Source organism: Lepus europaeus, chromosome 1 (assembly GCF_033115175.1).
Source record: "Lepus europaeus isolate LE1 chromosome 1, mLepTim1.pri, whole genome shotgun sequence".
NCBI lineage: Eukaryota > Metazoa > Chordata > Mammalia > Lagomorpha > Leporidae > Lepus > Lepus europaeus.
The window spans coordinates 52,529,076-52,554,855 of NC_084827.1; the positions used below are offsets into that span (position 1 = coordinate 52,529,076).

At 39.5% G+C, this 25,780-nt stretch overlaps 1 protein-coding gene across 1 annotated transcript in view; it reads right to left on the reverse strand.

Moving 5' to 3' along the window:
- The window catches only part of IMMP2L (inner mitochondrial membrane peptidase subunit 2), a 1,077,920-nt gene that overhangs the window by 972,613 nt on the left and 79,527 nt on the right, over positions 1 to 25,780 (reverse strand). The window contains exon 4 of the mRNA XM_062198963.1: positions 18,177 to 18,280. Within this exon, the coding sequence (XP_062054947.1) occupies positions 18,177 to 18,280 (104 nt within the window). The remainder of the gene's footprint in view (positions 1 to 18,176; positions 18,281 to 25,780) is intronic.

Genomic DNA, 25,780 nt, shown 5'->3' on the forward strand with positions numbered 1-25,780 from the left:
CAGTAAAAAAGAAAAAATGAAATCCTGTCACTTGCAACAAAATGAATGCAACTAGAAACCATTATATTTAGTGAAATAAGCCAGTCCCAAAAAGACAAATATCATATGTTCTCCCTGATCAGTGATAACTAATAGTGTACCTAAAAGGTAAGCTATAGAAGTGAAATTGACACTTTGAGACATGATGATTCTTAACAGCCTGAGTCTCAACTGTTGAGGAATATTTTTTTTTTCCTTCATACTATTTGTTGAACTCTTTACTTAGTATAGGGTTAATCTTATGAGTATAAAGTTTATTGAAAATAGATCTTTGTGAAAAAATAATGGAAATAGGAGAGGGGGGGAAGAAAGGTAGGAGTGGGGGGGTAGGGGGGGTAGAATCACTATGTTCTTAAATTTGTATTTATGAAATGCACAAAGTTTGTATACCTTAAATAAAAAGTTTCTAGGTTTAAAAAATATACCCACCAGAAAACATACCTGGAAAAGTGCAAATAATTTACTTCTTAACTCTTGTTGTTATCAGCATTTGACAGTGATAACTTACTAAGATCTCATGATGCTCATTAGTGTAGTACTCACAGAAAGTTAAATGTCATATTTCAAACTATGGCTACAGTACATGATGAAATATGGTATTTCAAATTCTGGCAGGACTTGAAATCCTACGTTTCCCAATGAAATTGTCAAGGACTCATAATAATAATTATAACCAATAATTATAACCAGTCAAAATCTTTAGCTATAATTTCCTCAATACTCAATGCTACTGAAAATTTATTTATATTTCCCATGTAAGAAAAGGGACTTTTTTTAAAAGAAGAAATTAAATTCTTTCCATGATAATTTTCTATATGAAATTGAAAAATTAGCATGACTTCAAACTGCCCCAAGTACTTAATTTTGTGAGTTAGATTAATTAAGCTAATAATTTCCTTGAGGCTGGCATTGTTGCACAGCAGGTTAAAGCCCTGACCTGCAGCGCCGGCATCCCATATGGGCACCGGTTTGAGTCCCAGCTGCTCTGCTTCCAATCCAGCTCCCTGCTAATGGCCTGGGAAAGCAGTGGAAGATGGCTCAAGTCCTTGGACCCCTACACCCACGTGGAAGACCCAGAAGAAGCTCCTGGCCTCTGGCATCAGATCAGCTCAGCTCCAGCTATTGCAGCCATTTGGGGAGTAATCAGCGATGGAAGACTGACCTCTCTCTCTTTTCCCTCTCTCTTTCTCCCTCCCTCCCCCCTCTATCTCTCCCATCTTTCAAATAAATAAAAATAAATCTTTGAAAAAAAAATCACTGCCAAAACCATAGTGGTGGCTTTCTTTGTAGAACTATTGCTATAGTTAATACAATTTTAACAAAAATAAATAAAGATTATCCGATTAGACGGCATGTTCATCCTGTACATATACCCTATATGTACTTAAACAAAAAAACTGCTATTGGTATTCCAAAATTACATTATGGCGAATAATACAAATAAAGAACGCAGTTCCCACTTTGCTGCTATTTCAGTGTTTCACATGGATAAAAAGCCAGTGCAAATCTAGCTAATACAGTTAAGATACGCACAGGGTTTACTGTGCTTTCCAAAGAGGAGTTCTCAGTGTTGATCTACATGTTTTCATTTCCTTGCCTTGCTGTTTGCAGCTACTCTTCACATCACTGGAGTTAATGTACTCATCTACCCCAGTCTATACTTCTACCTGGCACCCGTTCTATACTTCTACCTCGCACCCTATCTACTGACTACTATCACTTCCCAAAAGCACAGAGCCAGGTGTCACTTAAAGTGGAGCTTCCAGACATCCTTAGAAGAGTTTTCCAGTTTCCCCTGACTGTATTTGCCCTTGTTCAGATTACTGTACAGCAGATGCTAAGTGGCACTGTCATCTATTCTTAGCAAAGCATACTCCAGCATGAAGCGACAGAGAATCACTGCTCCTTCAGTGCTGGCAGACTGTATCATACTGTTGGTGTTCATGTCAACCTAGTTCATGTTAAGAATAACTGACAATTGATGGTCAGTTGCATACACATGCGTGGTAGACTCAGTATCAATATTTACCACAAGCAGCACTTACAATAAAGGAAACAAAAATGAGAGCATCACTGAGAGATGGAGTCACAAAATGCAATGGCTGTCTTTAATGTTTTACTATCTGTAAAAATTTGGCTGAGTTGAAGACTTCTCTGGTATTGGCTAATATGTGACTTAGGAATTGTTTTGTTTACAAGACTAGGCTTATTCGACTCATTCAAGACCAACACCACCAGGTACCACTTCTGCCATACAACTGCTCACTCTCGCCTCGAATGTTTGCTGCATTCTGCCTGTGAACACTGCCTTAAAAACATCTTCAAAGGCTGTCTTCCCACCAAAGTCACTTCTAACTCAGAAGCTTTTAAATGGCTTGACAGCTGCAGGAGTTCTGCATCGCAGAGCTGAGCTTTGAGACCATTGGGGGAGAGTCTGAGGAGCCATTCAGAGCAATGGGGACACCCACTGGTAAGGACAGATCCAAACGACGAGTATTCCAGGGACTTTGGGATTGTCACCAACACCAGTGGGAGCAGGTAGATGCAGCCTTGAATGCAAGGCCACACAAGGTGGACAGAAGAGTAACGGAACCAATGAGGGCCATCTCAGAAGAAGATTCTCAAAGACCAAGGGCCCTCTTAACTGCAAAAAAGATCTTTGTTGGTGGCATTAAAGAAGACACTGAAGCACATCACCTCAGAGCGTATTTTGAACAGTGTGGGAAAACTGCAATGACTGAGATCATGACCCATTGAGCCAGCGGCAAGAAGAGGGGTTTTGCTTTTGTGACCTTTGATAACCATGACTTTGAGAATAAGACTGTCATTTAGAAATACCGTACTGTGAAAGGTCATGACTATGAAAGAAGGAAGTACTCCACCCAACCTCCATGAATTCATTCATTCCAGTACCTTATCAATTGTTTTCAGAAGGCCCTATAAATTCAGTCTCTGAATAAATAAATTTCATCTCTACTCTGATCATATGACACACATGGATAGAAACTGTGTCTGCCACTTCTGTGTGTCACCTGACAACATTTACCACTGTGTGCTGTTAAATCAGTTAACTTAAAAAACGTACCTCTTGTGTTTGCCAACTTCCATGATATAAATACGATTTCAAGTTAGCAATGTGATATCGTTGAATGAGAAGTTGGGAAGAGATGCTCACACAGATTCTCAGGACTACTACAAGCCAGTGCACCATGCCTGGCACAGTTGCAGACTTACAGAAAGGGAGAGAGAGAGAGAGAGAGAGAGAGAGAGAGAGAGAGAGAGTGTTCATTCTTCAAATGCCCCCAACAGACAGATCAAACCCAGGAGCCTGGTCTCATACATGAGTGGCAGGGACCCAAGTCCTTGAGATAGCAGTGGCTGTCTCCCAGAGTGTGCCTTAGCAGGAAGCTGGAATTGGAAATGCAGCCAGGACTGGAACCCAGGCACTCCGATATTGGGTGCCAGCATCTTAAGTGCCACTCTAACCGCTGAGACAAACACACACCCCAATCCCTTCATTTTACAGAAATGAAAACTGATCACAAAGGTTAACTGAAAACTGATACTAGTCCCTCAGTGCCACAAAGAGCCTAGTGCCAGGTCTTTTGGTATGTGATCCAAACCTTTTCTTTGACTGCATAATTATGATTGCCTCTTGAGCTATTGTCTATTTAACTTAACATGTGGTAAAGCTGCTAACATTTTTGAAATGTAGATTTTTCATTGTTTTTAAGCATTACTATACAATACAGAACTAAATCTGATATAACACCTCCTAAAAGACACGCCAAGTTAATTATAAGAAAATCAGTGACAAAAGAAAGTCTACAATTACAAAGGGTATTCCTGTATATGTTCTGATGACCTTTTCCTCTACATAGCACCATAGGAGCTGAGATGAGCCCAAATTCTTATTAATGCCATCTTTAAATTTGGAATCAACTTTGAATTTAATTATCTTGGCTCCTATTCCCTCTATCTTATTAGTACAGCAGAGATATAAAATATATTATATCTCATATTTATTCCAGGATACTTACCAAGATCACCTTACAATTCAAAATTCATGGAGGCATAAAGGATAAACTGTAAAAATGGCCAAGAATCCATTAACATCTCTATAATCTTTAGATACATTTATTTGTAAATATATAAATTAATTACTTAGAAAGGAGAAAAATTCTTGTGCAGACATTATTTGGGATTTTTATCTATATGTTTTTAATAAGCCCTACATTGAGGTACTTATACGAATCATTATCCCCTATACTACTAATGAATCAATTAGGCTGACAGCCTCTAGAGGTGTTTCAATTATAAAACGAGTGAATAAAATAGAATTCAGGTTTACAGAACTAATAACAAAAAATTATAGTTGGCATTACACTATTTTAGCTAGTTACAGATGGCTAAAATAAGTGCCTCATGAGACTTTTTATTTCTTTATTTCATTATTTGTTACCATTTAGAAAGTCACAATATGATAAATTATGCTGAAGAATCATACCTCTTTGAAAATAACTAAAAATATCACTTTCTCCATTTCCTAAGCAAAAGTGAATATTCAAAGATAATTTCAGGAGGTTAAGTTCATCAGCCAATATTTCTCTAACACCTACGGCAGTTTCCTGCTTTTTTTTTTTTTTTTTTCAGTATGATCTTATTACTGCCTAATTATCCATATTGCTTTTCTTCCTTTTTGTAAAACTGAAATTCACCCAGGCAGTTTAACCTCTCATTTAGAATCATTAAATATACCCCCCTCCTTCACTGATAATTGGTCTCTTTCTTTATTAACTGATTTTTCCCCCATGATTTATTATAAATCTTCTTTGCCAAATTTGGGTCCATTCTGTTAATATATTCTTTACCTTCTTTCAACTCAATTAACACACCGTCACTTCTACCAAAGCTTTCCTATTATTTCTTCAAGTTCCTATTGTTGGCTAAAGATCCTCTAGTAGAACAATGAATTTTTAATAAACCTGGAAGTTTTAATGATTCCTATTTAATTCTATGGTGAGATTTACATGAGACACACTGGGTATACTGAAACGTGTCCTACTATGTTGTCATAATAATCTACAGTAACTTCACATCAATCCAAATACACACATCTTTGTAATGTAACTATGACCTCTAAAAGCACAAAGAGCCATATGATAATTATCATATCCGTTGCCAAATCAAACTAAGCAAGCTTCTCCATCAGCAATTTCAATATCCATACAAATTTTAATAATGCTAAACCTATACTTGTGCTGTCAGTAAATATTAATGTGACCTCTGAGGGTGAGTAAATCTGTCACTAAATTATTTGGGTCATTGTGGTTTTCTCATTAATTGAAATAAACAATTTTTTACAGGTGTTTCCATTCTCTTCTTGGGAAGAAATGCTTCCCTGAGCTCCCAAGCACTTGACAAAGTTTGGTGGTTGTCACTTATGCCCTCTCTCTTTCTTATCATTGACAACCACATTCCCCAGCATTTGCCATCTCCACTCACCAAAACCACACTACTTCCTCTTTTTTTTTTTTTTCCCAAAAAGGAAAAGAGAAATGGGAGGGTGACTACTGACCTTGTATCAAGTAAGGTTATGTTTTAAGCTTAATTTTTGAAATTTCCTCCACATTTCTGGGATCTAATCTAGGAAATAAAATTCACTATCTGGCATCCTTTTAGAGAGGGGGAATGGAGGGGAGGGAAAGTTAAGAACAAGTGAACAGCATGTTTCCTGGTGGAAAATGCATTTTAAGTTGGCAAGAAAAAACTCTACTCCAGAATAAATTACAATAAAGAAATGTAAGCTTTCTGCAACTTTCTTACTTTGAGTAATTTTAAACACTTTTACTCCCATCCTTCTGTGAAACATATTCCTTGTCTACTCTTAAGTTACAATAGTTATAAATAATTTCAACTAAAAACATAAACTTGAAAAGCATATATTCATTTGATGCCACACTCCACACTCCAATCCAGATATATTCTAAGTGCTCTGTCATTTAGTTCACCTAGTTCACTAATTCTCTCCTTAGCTGCATCTAATTTGCTACTAAACTCATGTATTTAGTTCTTCATTTGAGGTATGTTAGTTTTCATGTCTAGGATTCCTTTTTATCCTTTTTAATAGACTCCTATTCTCTCATGAACTTATATATCTTGTTAATCAGTTTTTTTTAATGTTTATTTCCACCTGCCTGAAAGGCAGATCAAGAGGGAGGGAGGGAGGGGGAGAGAGAGAGAGTGAGAGAGAAAGGGAAAGGGAGAGGGAGAGAGAGGGGGAGAGAGAGAGAGAGAGAGGAGAGAAATCCTCCATCTTCTGGTTCACTCCCCAAATGCTCACAACAGCCACTGCCAGACTAGGCAAAAATCAGAAGCCCTAAACTCCAGCCTCACCTCCCACATGGGTGGCAAGGGCCCAAGCACTTGAGCCACCATCCACTGTTTCCCAGGATGCATTAGCAGGAAGCTGGATTGGAAGTGAGATAGCCAGGACATAAACCAGCACTCTCATATGGAATGTGGGTATCCCAAGAGGCAACCTAATGTGCTGTGCCACAAAGCTTCCATCAGTTTTTTAAAATGCATGAGTTGTTATTTTATAGCCTATGTCTGATCACTCTAATATTTGAATCAGTATGAGACTGTTTCTATCATGCATTTTTTTTTAATTTTTTCTTGGTCCTGGTTTCTGAAATACATGGTATAATTTTTATTGGATGCCAGGCATTGGATACAACAAAAAAGAATTACAGAAACCCTGTATAAGGCCGGCGCTGTGGCTCAACAGGCTAATCCTCCGCCTTGCGGCGCCAACACACCGGGTTCTATTCCCGGTCGGGGCACCGATCCTGTCCCGGTTGCCCCTCTTCCAGGCCAGCTCTCTGCTCTGGCCCGGGAGTGCAGTGGAGGATGGCCCAAGTGCTTGGACCCTGCACCCCATGGGAGACCAGGAGAAGCACCTGGCTCCGGCCTTCGGATCAGCGCGGTGCGCAGGCTGCAGCGTGCCAGCGGTGGCGGCCATTGGAGGGTAAACCAACGGTAAAAAGAAGACCTTTCTCTCTGTCTCTCTCACTGTCCACTCTGCCTGTCAAAAATTCAAAAAAAAAAAAAAAAGAAAAAGAAACCCTGTATAATATCTCTTGCTTCTAACAATGACAAAGTAAAGGCAAATCACATTGAAATCAGGATTGAGTTTCTCAGAAGCTTTAGCATTTCAAATTCTTTAAGCTGTGATTTCAACTTTCCCCTAACTCCTAGGAAATTCCAGTTCAGGAGTCCCAATTAAGGGTCCCTCTTCATCTTCTCCAAATTCTAGTTTACAGTTCTCTGAAACTGAAACTATCAAAATTTCTGCTCAGACTCTCACCATCTTAACTAACACTGCTTGGCTTCTCAGTCCAGTGGCCTGCACTACCTCCTAACTGACAGAACCCAATGTCAGAGTAGCACCAAATACTGGGCCCACCTCAATGTCTCAACCCTCGTTCTTTGATCTTTACCCCTTGGTAGTACTCAAATGCCTCAGGTTTGTTTTATTTTGCTTATTTTTCAAAGAACCACTGTGAGCAACGCCAAGGGTTACATTCTGCACACACTTTTAACCATTCTTTAAAAAAAAAGATTTTATTTATTTATTCATTTGAAAGTAAGAGTTACAGAGAAAGAAAGACACAGAGACTGAGATCTTCCATCTGCTGATAGACTTCCTAAATGTCTGCAACAGCCAGGGATGAGCGATGCTGAAGCCAGGATCCAGGAGCTTCATCTGGGTCTACCACATGTGGCAGGGGCCCAAGCACTTGGTCCATTTTCTGATGGTTTCACAGGTGCATTAGCAGGAAGTTGGATCAGAAGTGGAGCAGCTGGTACTTGAACAAGCATGCATACAAGGCACTGGTATCCCAAGCAGCAGCTTAACCTGCTATACCACAACACTGACCCCAGGTATTTTTTAAACTGTAGCGTTCTCATTTTTTTTCATTTCTGGTTCTTGGTTTGAAATAAACCAGTCCTTTTTCAGCCAGGAATGGAAAGCACCCAGGAATGGAAATATTAGTGGCCTATCTTCATGTGTGCCTCTGTATCTTACAAATTCCAAAATTATTTAAGATAGGTTGATATACTTATATGATAGTATATTTGCCTTTTACTATATTTCATGCTTAACATCTATGCTGTTTACTGCTCTAAAATCTTAATTCTCCTTTAGAAATATTATTTAAAATATAAAATATTAACATAAAATACATATGATGTGCATTTAGAAGCTACTTTTTTGCAAACACTGTCATGTACATGTTTGTTTGTTTGTTTTTAAAATACAAGTAACACAAGGCAAGTGTTATGGCCAGTAAGCCAGAATTTGGGACACCCACATCCCAGATCAGTATGCCTAGGCTCGAGTCCCACCTCTGCTTCCAATCCAGCTCCCTGCTAATGCATTTAAAAGGCAGCAGGTGATAGTCCAAGTACTTCAGTTCCCGACACCCATGTGCAAGACACAAATGGAGTTTCTGGTTCCTGGCTTTAGCCTAGCCCAGCCCTGGATGTTGTGGGCACTTGAGGAGTGAACAAGCACCTCTCCCTCTCTCTCTCTCCTACACATTCATATAAATAAATTTAACTAAAAAATAAAATATAAATACCAGTATTGTCATAGATTTAAGTTTTCACAGCAAAAGTAAAAGTTAAAGAGGAATACTCAGTGTTTCCCAGAATGTTGCCAGCATAACTTTGTTCTTTGATAACTTCTAGTTACTTTCAACAGATACAATAGTTTACAAAGGGGTAATCAGAAATTATGGATAACTCTCACAGTTATATTACCATAAAACCACAATAATTCAAAAATTGAAGTTTATGATCACTGAAACATTTCTAAGCTATAATCTATCTCTGAACTAAGAAAATGTTTATGTTTTGTTTTGTTTTTGACAGGCAGAGTGGGCAGTGAGAGAGAGAGACAGAGAGAAAGGTCTTCCTTTTGCCGTTGGTTCATTTTCCAATGGCCGCCGCAGGCCGGCGCACCGTGCTGATCTGAAGCCAGGAGCGACGTGCTTCTCCTGGTCTCCCATGGGGTGCAGGGCCCAAGCACTTGGGCCATCCTCCACTGCACTCCCGGGCCACAGCAGAGAGCTGGCCTGGAAGAGGGGCAACCGGGGCAGAATCCGGCGCCCCGACCGGGCCTAGAACCCGGTGTGCTGGCACCACAGGTGGAGGATTAGCCTATTGAGCAGTGGCGCCGGCCTTGAACTAAGAAAATGTTTTATTGCCTCATTAAATGTGTAAACATTGTGAAGTCAGTTTAACCTAACCAAGGAAGCAAATTGCTGGTAAGGACTGACTTAGGAATAACAACTTTTGTAAGCCTATAAATAGCATTTTAAAAATCAGCTATCCTATACTCAATCAGAGCAAGAATACTTAAGCTATGTTATTTTATTTTGGGAAAAATGTACCATTTATAAATGTTTTTAATAACAAATACAAGGTGGCGGCCGCCACCGGCAGCCGCCACCACGGCCCCTCCTCTTCTTCTCTCCCCACTTTCCTTCTGCCCCCACAAGTGAAAGTTCCTTGAGAACCGAGAAAGAATGACTGTGTCATGACTGCGTTGGACCCTCGCAGGCGAGGGTCCGACAAATGGTGCCGTGACTCGGATAGTCAGACCGGTCGCTGGAAGCAGGAAAGAAAAATTAGAACGTGCATGACGCGGGAATCTAGGCGGGTGATATAAAAAAGCCTAGGGTTGGTACCGTGGAAAAAGGGATCCCTCGACAACCAAGTTGTCTTTAAAAAAAAAAAAAAAAGCGGGGACGCCTGTGAAAGCGGCCGCTGTAAAGTGCCGCCAGAGAAGACACCCTAGAAAGAGCGTTTACCATGCTAACCTCATGCTTGCAGACAGCGGGGTTACAAATTGCACCAGAGAAGATTCAAAAGGGCACCGTGGTCCAGTACCTAGGGTTAAGGTTAACACCAACTACTGTGGCCCCTTTAGATTTTGTTATATCCACCGCAGGACTTAAGACCTTAAATGACTTCCAAAAATTATGTGGTAACTTAAACTGGATACGGCCTTATTGTAAACTAACCACTGATGAAATGCGCCCATTGTTTAACATTTTTGAAGGCGATTCACAGCTCGCCTCACCTCGTACGCTGACCCCAGAGGCAGCTGCAATCTTACAGAAGGTTGAACGCCTTAAAGTCGCACAGAAGCAAAGACGCCAGAGCTGTTTGCACGTGTTAGTGGACACGTTCTCTGGAATTGTGTAAGCCACGGCTCTAAACAAAGAAGGAACTCAACAGGGGGCCTCCCAACCCATTTGGACGCTGGAAAGGAGGAGCTGGAAAGGAGGATTCAGATCCTCGCAAAAAGCCCTGACGAACCCTTCCCAGTGGAAACGACAACATTCATCGACAATAGAAAGTGACTAGCTTATAAGTGATGAAGAGACCATTTCTTTGCCTATTGATAGTTTTAATGATTACCTTCCTCCCAACCAGCAGGGTCATCCTGGCAGTAGTCAGGAGTTAGCAACGCACTAACCTAGTGATCCAACAGGCTATACTTGCTATGTATCGCTCTGACCCTCAGCAACAGATATGGCTTGGCATGATGAAGCGGTAGCCAAAGACGGGTAATCACTTGCGAGTGCCCCTAGCAACCTAAGAAGCAGGTGGCGCGTCGCTGGGAGCCTAAGACAGGCACGACTCTGCGCCATAAATAACAAAAAAGGGGGAGCTGTGGGGAACCGCAGGCTGGCCACCTGTGGGAACCTCCTCTACATGGTTTGCAGCAATCGGTCGACCACAAGGCCTACGAAAACAACCAGGTGAAACAGATGAAACAGAATGGACTCTGCATAAACAACTAGGAAGAACCAGGTGAAACAGATGAACTTTCGACCTGAGGCTATACGTGCCCTTTCATCTGATTGGAAGATATCAGCATAAAGCGACATTGGGATCTGGGCGGGGGGGGGGGGGGGGACCCACTTTCCTTCTGCCCCCACAAGTGAAAGTTTCTTGAGAACCGAGGTGTCGTCAACTTCCAGGGTGGATGGAAGTCCCTTCAGTCTAAGGACAGGTAATACCTACACAGACAGGAAATCAGTAACGTAGGTAAGGATATGATATGAATCATAACAGTGTTCACAGCCAATCTTTCATGGGCACACACTATAATGCAGGCACTGTGCTCACATACATCAACCCATTTAATTCTCATGGTAACTTTTAGTGCCAACTTAAATTTGAGGACCCTGTAAGTAATTGACTTGCCCAATATCATACAATGTTTATTTGCCAAAGCAAGGCTCTGAGTCAGGGCTGATTCCAAAATTCTTCCTGGAAAAATGACATATGTAGAGAAAACTGGTACTGGCAGGACTGGGACTGAGGTCCCAGCAGCCCAATACAATTTCCATTCAGAGACACTGCTTTATAATACTCTCTCTACAGTAATTCACATATTTATATTTATGGATCATGCTGGAACAACCTAAATAAAGAAGTCCAAGTTTAAAAAAAAAAAAAAACTACTATGGGTAATTAGAAGTGTCAAACACTAAATGGACAGGCAGAGTTAGACAGTGAGAGAGAGAGAGACAGAGAGAAAGGTCTTCCTTTGCCGTTGGTTCACCCCCCAAAAGGGCTGCAATGGCTGGCGCGGTGCGCCAATCCAAAGCCAGGAGCCAGGTGCTTCCTCCTGGTCTCCCATGTGGGTGCAGGGCCCAAGCACTTGGGCCATCCTCCACTGCCTTCCCGGGCCACAGCAGAGAGCTGGATTGGAAGAGGAGCAACCGGGACAGAATCCGGCGCCCCAATTGGGACTGGAACCCTGGGTGCTGGCGGCACAGGCAGAGGATTAGCCAAGTGAGCAGCAGTGTCGGCCTAAATCACTCTTCAAAATGAAGTAAAACATGTGATTTCACTCCCCAGCATTTTACATCAATTGAAAAAAAAAAAAAAAATAGGGCCACTACTGTGGCACAGCAACTCACAAAATCCCATATGAGCTACGGTTCAAGTTCCAGGTGCTTCAATCTCCAATACAGCTCCCTGCTAATGTGCACGGGAAAGCAATGGAACATGGCCCAAGTACTTGGGCCCCTGCCACTCATGTGGCAGATTTGTATGGAGTTTCTGGCTCCTGGCTTCAACATGGCCCAGCCCTTCTGTTGCAGTCATTTGGGGCGTGAATCAGTAGACAATTCACCCTCTCTTGCTCTTGCTCTCGCTCTCTCTACCTCTCTCCCTCCCTCTCTGCTTTTCAAATAAATAATCTTTTTTAAAATTAAAAAAAAAAAAACTGGAAACCTAGGCACTTCTTGCCACCTTCAAAATCTTTGAAAGTGATGTTCTATCATAGCTGTGTTCCAAAACCGTACAATATTAATCATAAACCCAGAAAAATATTTCTCAATGGGCAAAAAATTGTGAAATGAATACAAATAGAACAGACAAGTATACCCAATTTTATTTTCCCGGCTCAACTGATAAAGGGCTTTTAATACACATTATCGGCCATTATTCAGTATTATTGCTCTGGGCATTTGCTTCAAAACAAGAACTTACTTTTTTAGCAGGCTCCAATTGATTTCCCTTGGTGGGTCAAGAGACCTTTCAAGATTTACAAGCACTCAAGACACAAAGGAACTAGCACCTTTCTTTCCCCTATCCCCCAAGGGTCTACTTCTAGTTCATCCATTTCCATGGCTTAAATATTCATAAGCTTTTGCTCATATTTACTGAGAAATGTAGCCATCACATGGGCCATCAGAAAGTGGTAATTACTTTAGTATGTCAAAAACTAGCTGTTCAAATTATAGGCTCACTATATATTCATAATAAAGTATTATTGTTGGGAGAATACATTGTAGCACAGTGAGTTGAGCCACTGCCTGAGACACCTGTCTAATATTAGACTGCCAGTCTGAGACCCAGCTACTTAGCTTATAATCTAGTTTCCTGCTAATGTGCATCCTGGGAAGCAGCAGATGATGACTCAAGTACTTAGGTCCCTAACACCCACATGGGAAACTCAAATGAAGACCTGAGCTCCTGGCTTTGGCCTCATCCAGCCCTGGATGTTGCAGGCATTTGGGGAATAAACTAGCAGATGGAAGACCCTTCTCTCTCTCCTTCTCTATTCCCCCTTCCCTCCTGTTCTACCTCAGTCTCCCTTTTAAAGTAGATCAAAATAAAATAAACAAATATATTTGTAAGAAGCATTACTGCTAGATGAGGAGAACTCATTTTAGGAACCACTGTATAAGAAATTGCATAAATGGGGAGAAAATGAGAGATGTGAACATACCGAAGTCCGCATGTCTTCTTTGCTGGCATGGGTAAATTGATCGGCTACATCATTATACTACAATATACAGAGGCACTGCAGTATGATCATTAGAAACATAGCTTTCATGTGGTGCTTGAAACCTTTTTGCCCCACCATTGATTTATCATGTTTTTCAGCAAGTTACTTAACTTCTCTATGTGTTAGTGTCCTTGTCTACAAAATAGGAATAACAATATTATCTACCTTACAAGTTTTCAACAGGATTATATAAATACAGAACTCTTAGTCAAATGACTAGAAAAAAAGCCATCAATAAATATCTTTAAAACCATTGTTTTTTTATTTTTTACTCTTTGTAGATTGCATGTCTTGTTCCCCTTGCTCTGGATCTAATCATCCCAACACTCTCGCCAACTGCCTCGCCAACTGCTTTACCAACTGTCTGCCTGTGCTGCACTGCAATGACCTGAGTATTTTCCATTTGGTATTTCCTTCACCTTATACCCACTCTAGAGATGCAGAATTATTTTAAAAAATAAAAAAAGGAAAGTTTAGACATAGTAGGGACATAACGCATGTCTTCTATAATTTTAAATTTTCTATTAACCACATTTGTAAAGGAAAAAAAGATGAAAATGTGCCACATGTATTTGACTGAATATATCCAAAATATTATCATTTTAACAAGTGGCAGTGGTCACATTTCAATGCTCAATAACCACATGTGCCTGCTGGGTTGTACGTGACAGCATAGAATCCAGGAGACCAGGATTCAAATTCTGGTTCTTCTATTTACTTGCCACTTACTTGCTCTTAATCTCAGTTACATGATATTAAAAATAACTGTCACCAGATACTGTCATGAGAATTAAATAAAATAGCATATTCAATGTACTTAGCCTAATGCCAACGTACAGGGGTGTTCATTAAATAAAAAAACTCTCACCCTAACATTCAGCTCCAACACGTCACACCAGCTGAACATAGTGTAATCTGTAATCCAGCCCTTCTTCCTTCCCTTCTTCTATACTATAAACCATGGCCTTTTCCCTAAATGCACAGCTCTCCTTCCCTGCATCCATAAGTTTGCCTGGGTGGACTTATTTCTTGCCATCCTGAACTTTTTAGTGATTAAGTGTGTAGTCCCCAAAAATTAAAAAGACCTGTGCCTCAAAGAGTGATCCTACAACCTTCTCCTCTGCCCTTACCTGACCCACTGCCCTAGCTAGCCCAGCTGTCTACTTTGCAGGTTTCTACCTCACTGACAGCTGCTACCATTACTACCACCACTACCTCAACAACCACCATGAATGCCAGTAAGATTCAGTGGCCTCGAGATTTTTTAGGGTTGATCATCATTCCACAAAATAACAGGTGAATGCCCTTCAAAAATGTCAAAGTCATGAAAGACAAAGAAAGACCAAGGAACTGTCACAGAATGGAGGTGAGTATAAAATAAAATATGAAATGTGGAATCCTGGGTAGAACCTTGGTCCAGAAAAAGGACATTAGTTGGAAAACTGGTGAAGTTTGAATAAGGACTATAGACTAAGTAATAATATTGCATCAATATCAATCCCAGGTTTTAATAACTATACTGTGATTGTGTTCTATGTTAATTTTAGGGGGCTATATGGGTTCTCCATAGTATATTTAGAACTTTTCTTTATATATAACACAATTTAAAAATAGAAAGTTAAAACACTTTTAAATATGACTATTGGGAGCTTTATTATGAGTCTGTCCCAACCGACTTATTAAGTGATATATTATTATGAAATAGTGCCACTTATGTTAAGCCTATTGCAGCAAGGCCATTGCACAGGTTAATGAAAAGTCAATTCCGAGGTACAGAAAATTCACCTTAATCACTACTTCACTATTATTAGTTTGCAAATCCACTAAGAGAATACACTGCCTACTACATCCATTCAGTAAGACTGAGGATTTAATGACAGCAAATCATATTTTGTGTGACCTAAAGTGTTCTTAACTACCTTTTGAATTAACATTACTCAATAACATGCTGAAACAATAGCTATATTGAGATTAACTTTCTACAGAAAGGAAAAGATAAAAGAGAGGTGCAAAGAAGCACATTTCAATATACCTGCCTCTCTACAATAGGAAAGTATTAGCCAACAAGCTCCAGATAAAACCTCTTGCAACAGGAGGGGCTGTCTATTATAGTACAACTTGTGTTCCTATAACATAAATTAGCTCATAGAAACAAGTAGAGAAAAGGTTTCAGTACAATGCAGAAGATACTTTGATTCATACGTGATTTTTTCCCCAAAGATCATTAATATTTAGTTTCATCAGTAACAGCAACTAAAGGCCAGGTGCACAAATGGCAGGAGGCTACGAAGGAATCAGTATTACAAAATCAACAATTCTCTCAACACACACAAATAAATAAAACAAAGTAACACAAAACAATGAGAAGCATACCTCTCTGGTTATCAGTATATTTTGTACAAAGCTTACAGGCTTTTTTCAACTTGCAACTTCTAATGACATTTCTCTGCCCTCAAACCTTCCTTAAATATTAGAGGAAAAATGCTGTGCTCCCACACATATTGAGTAGGAAAAATGCTGTGCCAGGACTTTTTTAATGTAAAAGTTCCATACTATCTTGTTTCCAAAGATTATTTGTACCAACAAAATATTAATCAATTTCTAAATAAAATAGAAAATCATATTTGAGATTTAGCTTTAAATTTAATATTCAGACCTACATTTCTATATTAGTCATATATTTCTTAAATAGGTAGGATGTTCCAATGTAATAATGAAAATTGTCATCTATATTAAAACCAGACTGATGCATTTTGTAGGAAAAACAAATATTCAATGATACTTGACATGGATTAAATATATTATGAACACTAGCCATGTAAGCATCAATCTTTAAAAATAAAGCCCTCTATTAATTGTGCAAAAACATAAAGAACATTTCTGGAAAGCATTCTTGCTCATAAAACTAAAGATATTTAGTGACTTTTATACTATTACATTCTGCTAAAGAAGAACTTAATGTTAGGGTTTTCCTTTCTTTCAAAAAAAGCAACAATATTGTTTAATGATTATTTGTTGTTAAATAATACATACAGATCACTAAGCTTTCTTTTATGTAAGGGGCTCCTGCTAGCAATAAGCATTCTGAAAAAAATTTTGTTATTGATACATGACAAAAATTTAGCTCATAATTGAAATTAAAACATTTCAATTTGAACATTATAATTTATTCTATCAATCCCAGTTTTGAAATAATATCTTGGAAATTAATTTATATAATTAATGTCAATCACTTTAATATTTACATAAAAGTGTTCTGTATTCAACATAATCCACGGTATGCTAGAGTAGTTTTATGGACCTATGCAAATCTAAATCTCAAGGAGCAGATTTTTACTTTACAATCATCTATTCAAAATTCACTTGCTTAGAGATAACCAGCATGATTTCTCATGGGAGAAAAAAATGCACTATTGTCTGCTGAGAGGGTGACTTCTTTCACTTAGGTGGGTATCTGCTCCATCACCGACTAAGTGAGGACATAACCTTGTCAAACCAAAGGCAAAAGAATAATGAGCAAAGGACAGACTAAACCAGCACGGAAAAGGTTGGTAAGGAGGTTGCAAAGATAGTACTCTGAATGACAAAATAAAATGACAAAAAATAATACCCCAAAGGGTAGGTTAATACTAAAGAAAGCACACAAAACCTGAGAAGCATTTAATCCCCATCCTTGGATGTCTGCCATCCAAAACTCCACTCAAATTTATTTAAGTCATTTGTTACTAACCAGATCTGCTTATTATATTTTCAAATGAACCATGATACAACAATCTTGAAGAAGACACTTGGATAAAATATCTATTTCTACAAAGCAGGACCCAAAGCTAAGCATGAACAAGTAGATAATGTTTTGCTTGTCCAAACAGATATAAACTATCACCCAAAAAAGAAAAAAAAATTCATTCCAATCAATAAGAAACATATTCTGAAAAATCTTTTACCCAACTTTAGATTTTTACAACCATTAAAACAAACAGCAGTAACACTGCTACGTTACTTGCTACCCCAGCTCACTAACTGGCATAATAGAGAATCAAACAAACACATTTTTGTAAGTAGCTGAAACCAGAAGACATTAGGCAAATTCTGTTGCAGTCTTCTCTGTATGAACTTACTTTTAAAACAAACAAACATCTCAAATGTAAACCATTCAAGCATGTACAAGGACTAAACGTTATATCATTATGTCACTTATGCACACTTTGACATTCCTCTTCCATGGCGAAGACTGGAATGAAATTTTTGTTCCTGACCAGTCACAGCATTTTTAACAGAGAAACAGTGCCACCTTTTGGTCCCAAAACAAAGCCTCCAGTGCTAGTCTTCCAAATCTTTTTCATTTTAACTCCTAATATATAAAAAATGGCCTTGAATTTCATGTTGTAATCACCATCTTCCAATAATATAGTTATACAAGCTAAGAAAGTACTGGGGTAGCCTCACAGTTGCTAACCACACGAAATTTCAAAATATTCTAAAGGAATACCAAACATACATATTTTGTACCACAGCATAATTTCCAATCAACACTGCATTAAACACATTTTGCCAAATCCAAGCATGTCAATAAACTGATATATTTTTAAAATATAAGAAAATCTTTTCATACCACTGTTAACAAAACATATTTTTTTCAGATTTTTTAAAAACACGGTTATTTGCAATGTGTATTAACAGTGGATTACCAGCTAAATCAGCATTAGTATAAATAATTTTATATACAAATATGGGAAGTTTCTGAATTACTCACACCAACGATACAATGTCGCCACGTTGTACTTCAAAATTCCTCACTTTCCAGTGGTTCAAAAGTACCACATCAGATGACTGGCTTCCCCCAGGGTTCAAAGAAGGCTGGAAAAGAAGAAGAAGAGACACATCTATCATTTGTATTTTTCAATCTTCATGGTTCTTTGCCCTTCATGGCTCAAGTAGAGTGCAATAAAACATTTCTAATATAGTATCTTCCAATAAATTGCTGTTCTAAAGTAACTGCAAATGATGAGTTTTCAAATAGGCTCATTGGGATTCTTCACAGATGAACCAGAAAAAAAATAAATTACCAATACTTATTTGAAAGGAAAATGTGCTGGATATTCAAATCTTTACTAAACTCCAGTAAAGAGGTTGTAAAGCTTTAGGAAGGATTAAAAATAGGAGAAAGAAAAGATTCAAACTTCTGAACAGAATACTGAGATGGAATCTAATTCCAAAGCAGGACGCATCATTGTCCCATCAGGAGCAGAGAGCAAATAAGCAGGAGGAGGAGGAGAAGATACAAGTGATGAGATAGTATTAAAAAAAAAAAAAATGTAGGGGCGACCCTAACCTCTCTTTTCTCAAAGGAGCATGTTCCAAAGGTCCTGGTACACATTTGAGCCTTAAAAGTGGCCTTCACCCTCAGACTCACAAAAGTCTAGCTGTGCCTAAGGAGTGATGGAGTCTAAATTCAGAAACGTGTTGTATAAGAAGTCAGATGAATGTCAAGAACTATCTAGGCACAAAAAAGTTGATGTGGAAACCATGAGGTCAATACAACTACGTTTGACAAGTGCAGACAAAGTCCATGGATACAAGTGTGAGCTCTAAGGTGAGAACAGTGGGACAAAATAATAAGAACATCTAAGAGAGTTCTGTCACTACTGGTGCAACACCATGGGAAGTAGTCATTGCTGTGCTCATGGAAAAAGTGCCAAACAACCGGGGCTTTCCACCTTCACAGAGGGGAAGGGTGGCAGCAAGAGGAGACCTAACCACAGCAACTAAGGCAGAATGGAGAAAAATGGCAAGCACCAGGCAAAAGCCAGTTCCTGGGACAATGTTCTTCAAAGATTCCTGGAACTATTTGCAGATTTGCTACAAAGCAAGCATAGGCCAAGATATCAGAATGTCTACATACTATTACCATGACATTATTTTTGACTTCCCAGATTTCTACAGCCAAGAACTACTGGCCATCCTTGGAGATATCGAAATCTTCTAAGGTTTCTACCAATGCCTTTCTGTGATAATGCCTAAATCTGTCTCTAAATTATTAGTTCTAAATCCCCTGCTAGTCATTTCACTTGACTATCTCACTTAGAATCCATCAAAATTAAAATAGAATGTGCCATCATTTCATACCAAATAAAAAACTTCCATCCTTATCTTCTGTCCCATGGACCACTTTCCCAGGCAGCTTAAAATCTTAGTACCATCTTACTTCACATCCAACCAGTCACCAAGTTAAAAAGGTTTTTTCTATATCATAATGTATTTCATCTATGACACATCTTGTCTGTCCTCTCTACCATCATCATGTTTGAAACACCAATCATCATAGAGAGAGACAAAAGTCAGAGAAACAGAGAGAGGGAGAGAGAGAGAGAGAGGGGGAGAGAGAGAGAGAGAGAGAGAGAGAGAGAGAGAGAGAGAGCCTCCTGACAGAAAGAGGTCTTCCATTCACTGATTTCCTTCCCAAATGCCAACAACAGCCATGGCTGGGCCAGGCCAAAGTCAGGAACATGGAACTCCATCTGGGTATCCCACACTGGTAGCAGAGACTTAAGTGCTTGAGCAATCACATGCTGCCTCCCAGGATGTGTTTTAGCAGGAAGTTGGAAGAAGCAGAGCCAAGACTCTACCTAACCCAGGCACTCAAGTATGGGACACATTTTCCCAAGTGGTGCCTCAACCACTGGACCGAATGGATATCCCTATAATAGCACATTTAAGTGTGCATTAATCTTTGTCTCTCTTCCCAAGAGTTTAGAAGCATTCTGAGAAGAAATTATTTCTCATGTCTATTCTTGAGGCCTAGACAGTTTGAAGGTAATGAATGTATTTTAATGGAACAAAAAAATCAATTAGTGAATTCCCAAGTATTTTCCAAGTTAATAAGGCCAAAACAAAGACCCTAGTCCATTCACCCCACCAATAAATATACTTCTGTAGTCCCTTCCAGAGTTAACAGCACATTAATCTCCCCTTATCCACAGTTTTGCTTTCTGGAGTTTCAGTTGCCTATGATTAATCAAAAGTACAAAAATACTAAATCACAAACTCCAGAAAAAAATAATAATTCCTAAGTGTAAGATTGTATACCATAGGGCCAGCGCTGTTGCACAGTGAGTTAAAGTCCTGGCCTGCAGTGCCAGCATCCCCATATGGGTGCCAGTATCAGCCCCAGCTATTCCACTTCCCATCCAGCTCCCTGCTAACGTGCCTGGAAAAGCCGTGGAGGATGGCCCAAGTGCTTGGGCCCCTGCACCTATGTTGGAGACCCGGAGGAAGCTCCTGGCTCCTGGCTTCGGATCGGCTGTTGCAGGGAGTTGTTCGGGGAGTGAACCAGAGGATGGAAGACCTCTCTATCTCTACCCCTCTCTGTAACTCTTTCAAATAAATAAAATTTTAAAAAAAGAAAATTCTTTAAAAAAAAAAAAAAAGATTGTATACCATTCCGAGTGGTGTGAGGAATCATCTCTTTGTCCAGCAAGTCCACAATACATATATGACCCACCCAACATCATCATAGCTCCAAGATCCAGGACTTCCTGAAGCAGACAATCCTCCTTTTGAAGCAGTTTAACAGGAGCCTAACACAATGTGACAATGCCTACATCATTCACCTTATTTTATTTCATCACAGGTGCCATTGTACCATCACAATCACATCGACACATGATCACAAGAAGGGTGAGCAAGCGCAGTACAATTACATACTTGGAGAAAGAAAGAGACCACATACACAAAACTTTATTACAATATACTGTTATAACTGTCCTACTTCATTATCAGTTGTTGTTATTCTCATAGTGTGCCTAATCAATTCAACTGTATCACAACTATGTATGTATGGGAAAAAACATAGTACATATTAAGTTGCATACAATGCTTGGTCTCAAACATCCACTGGATGACTTGGGATGACACAGATAAGGGGGATGCTGTAACACTCTCCACTCCATCCCCCACCCTAGAAGTCTTTAAGTCAGCATCAGTTTCTAACCCTGCCCAGGATGCCTTTTCCCCACTAGGTATATTCTACTTATCTTTCAATCTTTCAAATCCTTGTTCTCAGATAGCCACTCCTCTGGAACTTCGGAATAAAAAAAAAAAAAAAGAAAAGAAAAACAGCCAGTTCCCTTGAAGAAATTACAAAATCATATCCTGCTCCAAGACTGGGCATTAATAAATCCCTATAAGCCCAAATCTTGACACTCACATTTATTGTTCCCTACAGAATCACTCATCTTCCCAATTTTTCTAATGTTAGTTGCTAGAAACCAAAGGTAAGGCCATTGTAAAAAACCAATTTACGTGGAGGGGAAGGGAAGGGAGGGAAGGGGCCCCAGAAGAAGGCATGTGTAATCTCAAGCAGTAAAACATTAGAATCTTCACTCGAAGATCCTGATTTCATAAAGGAAGCACAGAGTTTTCTTTATCCTCTCCTCTCCCCAACAAGGTTAAATTAATTATTCCCCCATCTGTGATCCCACAGCAAATTAGGTAAACTTACTAATTCACAGTTATCTGCTGAAAGACTTTTTTCACTCCTGGGTAAGCTTCACAATTGCAGGAGCCATGCCTTATCCACTGCTAGATGCCTAATCCCAGACAGTGGGTATAGTTTAAATTTAAAATATTGAAAGTCATTAAAAGCATATTTAAATATAATAGTTCCTAAGCAATGGGCATTATCTAAGCAATGGCATATATTTCCTTCAATGAACGCATATTCCAGATAACTACAGAAGAAAAATTTTTGTTGTCTTATCAAGTTAGGCAATTTCAGCATTAGGAAGACAGTTTTACAGTACTTAATAATTACACATAATTAAATAATGATATCACAATAGAATAAATATTGTTGGGGCTGGCACCATGGCACAGTAGGTTAATCCTCCGCCTGCAGCACCCACATCCCATATGGGCACGGGATCTAGTCCCAGCTGCTCCTCTTCCAATCCAGCTCTCTGCTGTGGCCTGAGAAAGCAGCAGAAGATGGCCCAAGTCCTAGGGCCCCTGCACCCGTGTGAAAGACCCAGAAGAAGCTTCTGGCTCCTGGCTTCAGATCAGCACAGCTCCAGCCGTTGCAGCCATCTGGGGAGTGAACAAACAGAAGGAAGACCTCTCTCTCTGTCTCTCCCTCTTACTCTCTATAACTCTACCTCTCAAATAAATAAATAAATAAATAAAATCTTTCATACACACACAAAAAAAGAAATCCCAAAGAAAAAATAACCATTAAAATTGATTTTAAAAAATAACTGTTGTTAATTTATCAATGCAAGTAACATTTATGAGCAACACATTATAAACAAAACTTTCTTCTTTTTTTTTTAAAATATTTATTTATTTATTTGAAAGTCAGAGTTACACAGAGAGAGAAAAAGAGGAAAAGAGAGAGAGAGACAGAGAGAGAGGTCTTCATCCGCTGGTTCACTCCTCAATTAGCCACAATGGCCGGAGCTGTGCCGATCTGAAGCCAGGAGCCAGGAGCTTCTTCCAGGTCTCCCATGTGGGTGCAGGGGCCCAAGGACTTGGGGCATCTTCCACTGCTTTCCCAGGCCATAGAAGAGAGCTGGATTGGAAGTATAGCAGCTTGGACTCAAACCTAGTGCCCATATGGGATGCAGGCACTGCAGGCAGTGGCTTTACCCACTACGTCACAGCACCAGCCCAAACAAAAACTTTCTTAGACTAGGAAACTGTTCCAGCAACACTCTAAAACAATCAGTTTTTTGAACTTTGATTCTTAAAATTTTTAAAAAGAATACTTTCGTTTCTCAGTTTTCTAAAACTACTTTTGAGAAGAAAATAATTCATTAACTTCAAAGTGAAAATTTTAGGTGGAAAACTAAAAAAAACCTAATTTGGATTATGTTATTTTAGAAAAATTAGAAAACAATGTTATTACTTAAAAGTTCTATATCTCACTTATCCTTGTTGAAATGGTTATGTATGCTTCAAGCAGAACAAAAAAAATCTCTTCAAATCAAAAAAGTTATATATAGCAAATCTAAATTAAAAGTCATAAATTAATAATCTGATATGAACAGTGTCTATGTTTTCTTTTCACATTGTTAATATTCTAAATTCTAGATTCCCAGATATGACATCAAAATTATAACGAACTTGTGGCCAGTGTGGGGCAGGGTGCATTTGCACAAGGGTTAAGACACTGCTCAGAATGCCCACATCTCATATCAGAGTGACTGGATTTGAGTCCAGGCTCTGCTTCAGATGCAGCTTCCTGTTCATGGCCCCTGGGAAGCAACAATGATGGCTCATTTTAGTCTGCCACTCTCATGGTAAGTCTGGAGTCCAGGGCTCCTGATTTTAGCCTGACCCAGCCCCAGTTAATGTAGTCATTTGTGTAATCCTTTCTCTCTCTCTCTCTCTCTCTCTCTCTCTCTCTCTCTCCATCTCTCCATCTCCCCACCTTTCAAATAAAAGAAAAATAAATTTTCAAAACTATAACCCCTTAAAATAAGAAAGCTTTCTGAGCGCAGCATATTAAATCCAGGAGTTTCCACCTGCACCTCAATGTGAGTGACTACATAGGTTGTTCCTGGCAGTAGTCAAGCAGAGTTCCAGCCAGAAGGAGAAAAACACTGTTGATGGCTGGGGTTACCAACAAAGAACAGAACAAGTGAAACACCTGCACTGCTCTTCTTTTGTTCAAAAACTTGAATTCTCACACTCTATCTATTCTTCTGCTTATACCACGGATCATGAAGGTCAGGAATCAAACTTGGAGAAATCTGAATAGCTCTAGCTATAAAACAGAAAGTTGTGTTCAAGTGATCATGAAGCATCATATATATGTGTCAAATTATCACACCGTACCTCACATATTTGTACTGATTAGTACAATTAGTACACATCTATGAAAACATTCTTGGCATACGCACATACACAAATGGCTCTATTTTCTTATTAGTCATAATACCCTAAGCAAATCTTTCCAAACTTTTAAACCTCATTTCCTCATCTATACAATGGGGGATGCAGTACAGCCTAGCTCACAGGGTTGCCATGAGAATTAAATGATAAAAACATTTCTAAACATAGTGCATGACACAGAGTAGCAGTCAACAAGTGTGATGATGAGGATGATGGCGGCAATAACAGAATAAAGGGAAACAAAATACAGTATTCTTCACGAAAGACTCAAGAAATTAAGCCTTTTCACATATTGCTCTGCACATTTCTCATTTTAAATACTAAAACTGGAAATCTTCAAGCAGAAACTTCTGCCCCTCATTTCAAAAGTCTTGGTGAATTGTTTCTTCATTTCTTTTAAGCAAGTAAAGTCAACATGCCTTTATTTTTGGCCTTAATTCTGGGAATTAATCCAAAGAAATTCAACATGTGCAAATATTTAGTTATAAGTATCTATGAAAATGTTATATTCATTATATGGCTTAAAGTTTCATTTTTAAAGTATACACAGATAGGGGCCAGCGCTGTGGTGCAGTAGGTTAATCCTCCACCTGCAGTGCCGGCATCCCATATGGGCGCTGGTTCTAGTCCCAGCTGCTCCTCTTCCAATCCAGCTCTTTGCTGTGGCCTGGAAAAGCAGTACAAGATGGCCCAAGACCTTGGGCCTCTGCACCCGTGTGGGAGACCGGAAAGAAGTACGTGGCTCCTGGCTCCAACCATTGCGGCCACTGAGGAATGAACCAATGGATGGAAGACATTTCTCTCTGTCTCTCCCTCTCACTGTGTGTAACTCTACCTCTCAAATAAATAAAATCTTTAAAAAAAATAAAGCATACACATATATAGAAAGATACACATTAGAGTCTAACAGGGATGAGCATTTGGCCTAGTGGTTAAGATGCTGGGTGGATGTGTTCTAGGTAGCCATAGCCTATATCAGAGTGTCTAGGTTCAATTTCCAGCTCCAGCTTCCAGTTCCAGCTTCCTGCCAAGTCCAAGTCCCTGACACTTATATGGGAGACCTGGATTGAGTTCTCAGCTCTGGTCTCAGAGTTTTGGTCACAGTCACTGTGGGCATTTGTGAAAGAGCCACTAATGGGATCACTCTACTTCTCAAATAATTATGTTTTTTAAATTTTGGAGAGGTGGGAGGGATAAGGGGGAGTTTGGATTTTAAAATGGGAAGCCAGTGCTGCGGCTTACTAGGCTAATCCTCCACCTGCAGCACCAGCACACCCCGGGTTCTAGTCCAAGTTAGGGCACCAGTTCTGTCCCAGTTGCTCCTCTTCCAGTCCAGCTCTCTTCTGTGGCCTGGGAAGGCAGTGAACGATGGCCCAAATGCTTGGGCCCTGCACCCTGCATGGGAGATGAGGAGGAGGCACCTGGCTCCTGGCTTCGGACTGGCGCAGCGCACCGGCCGTAGCAGCC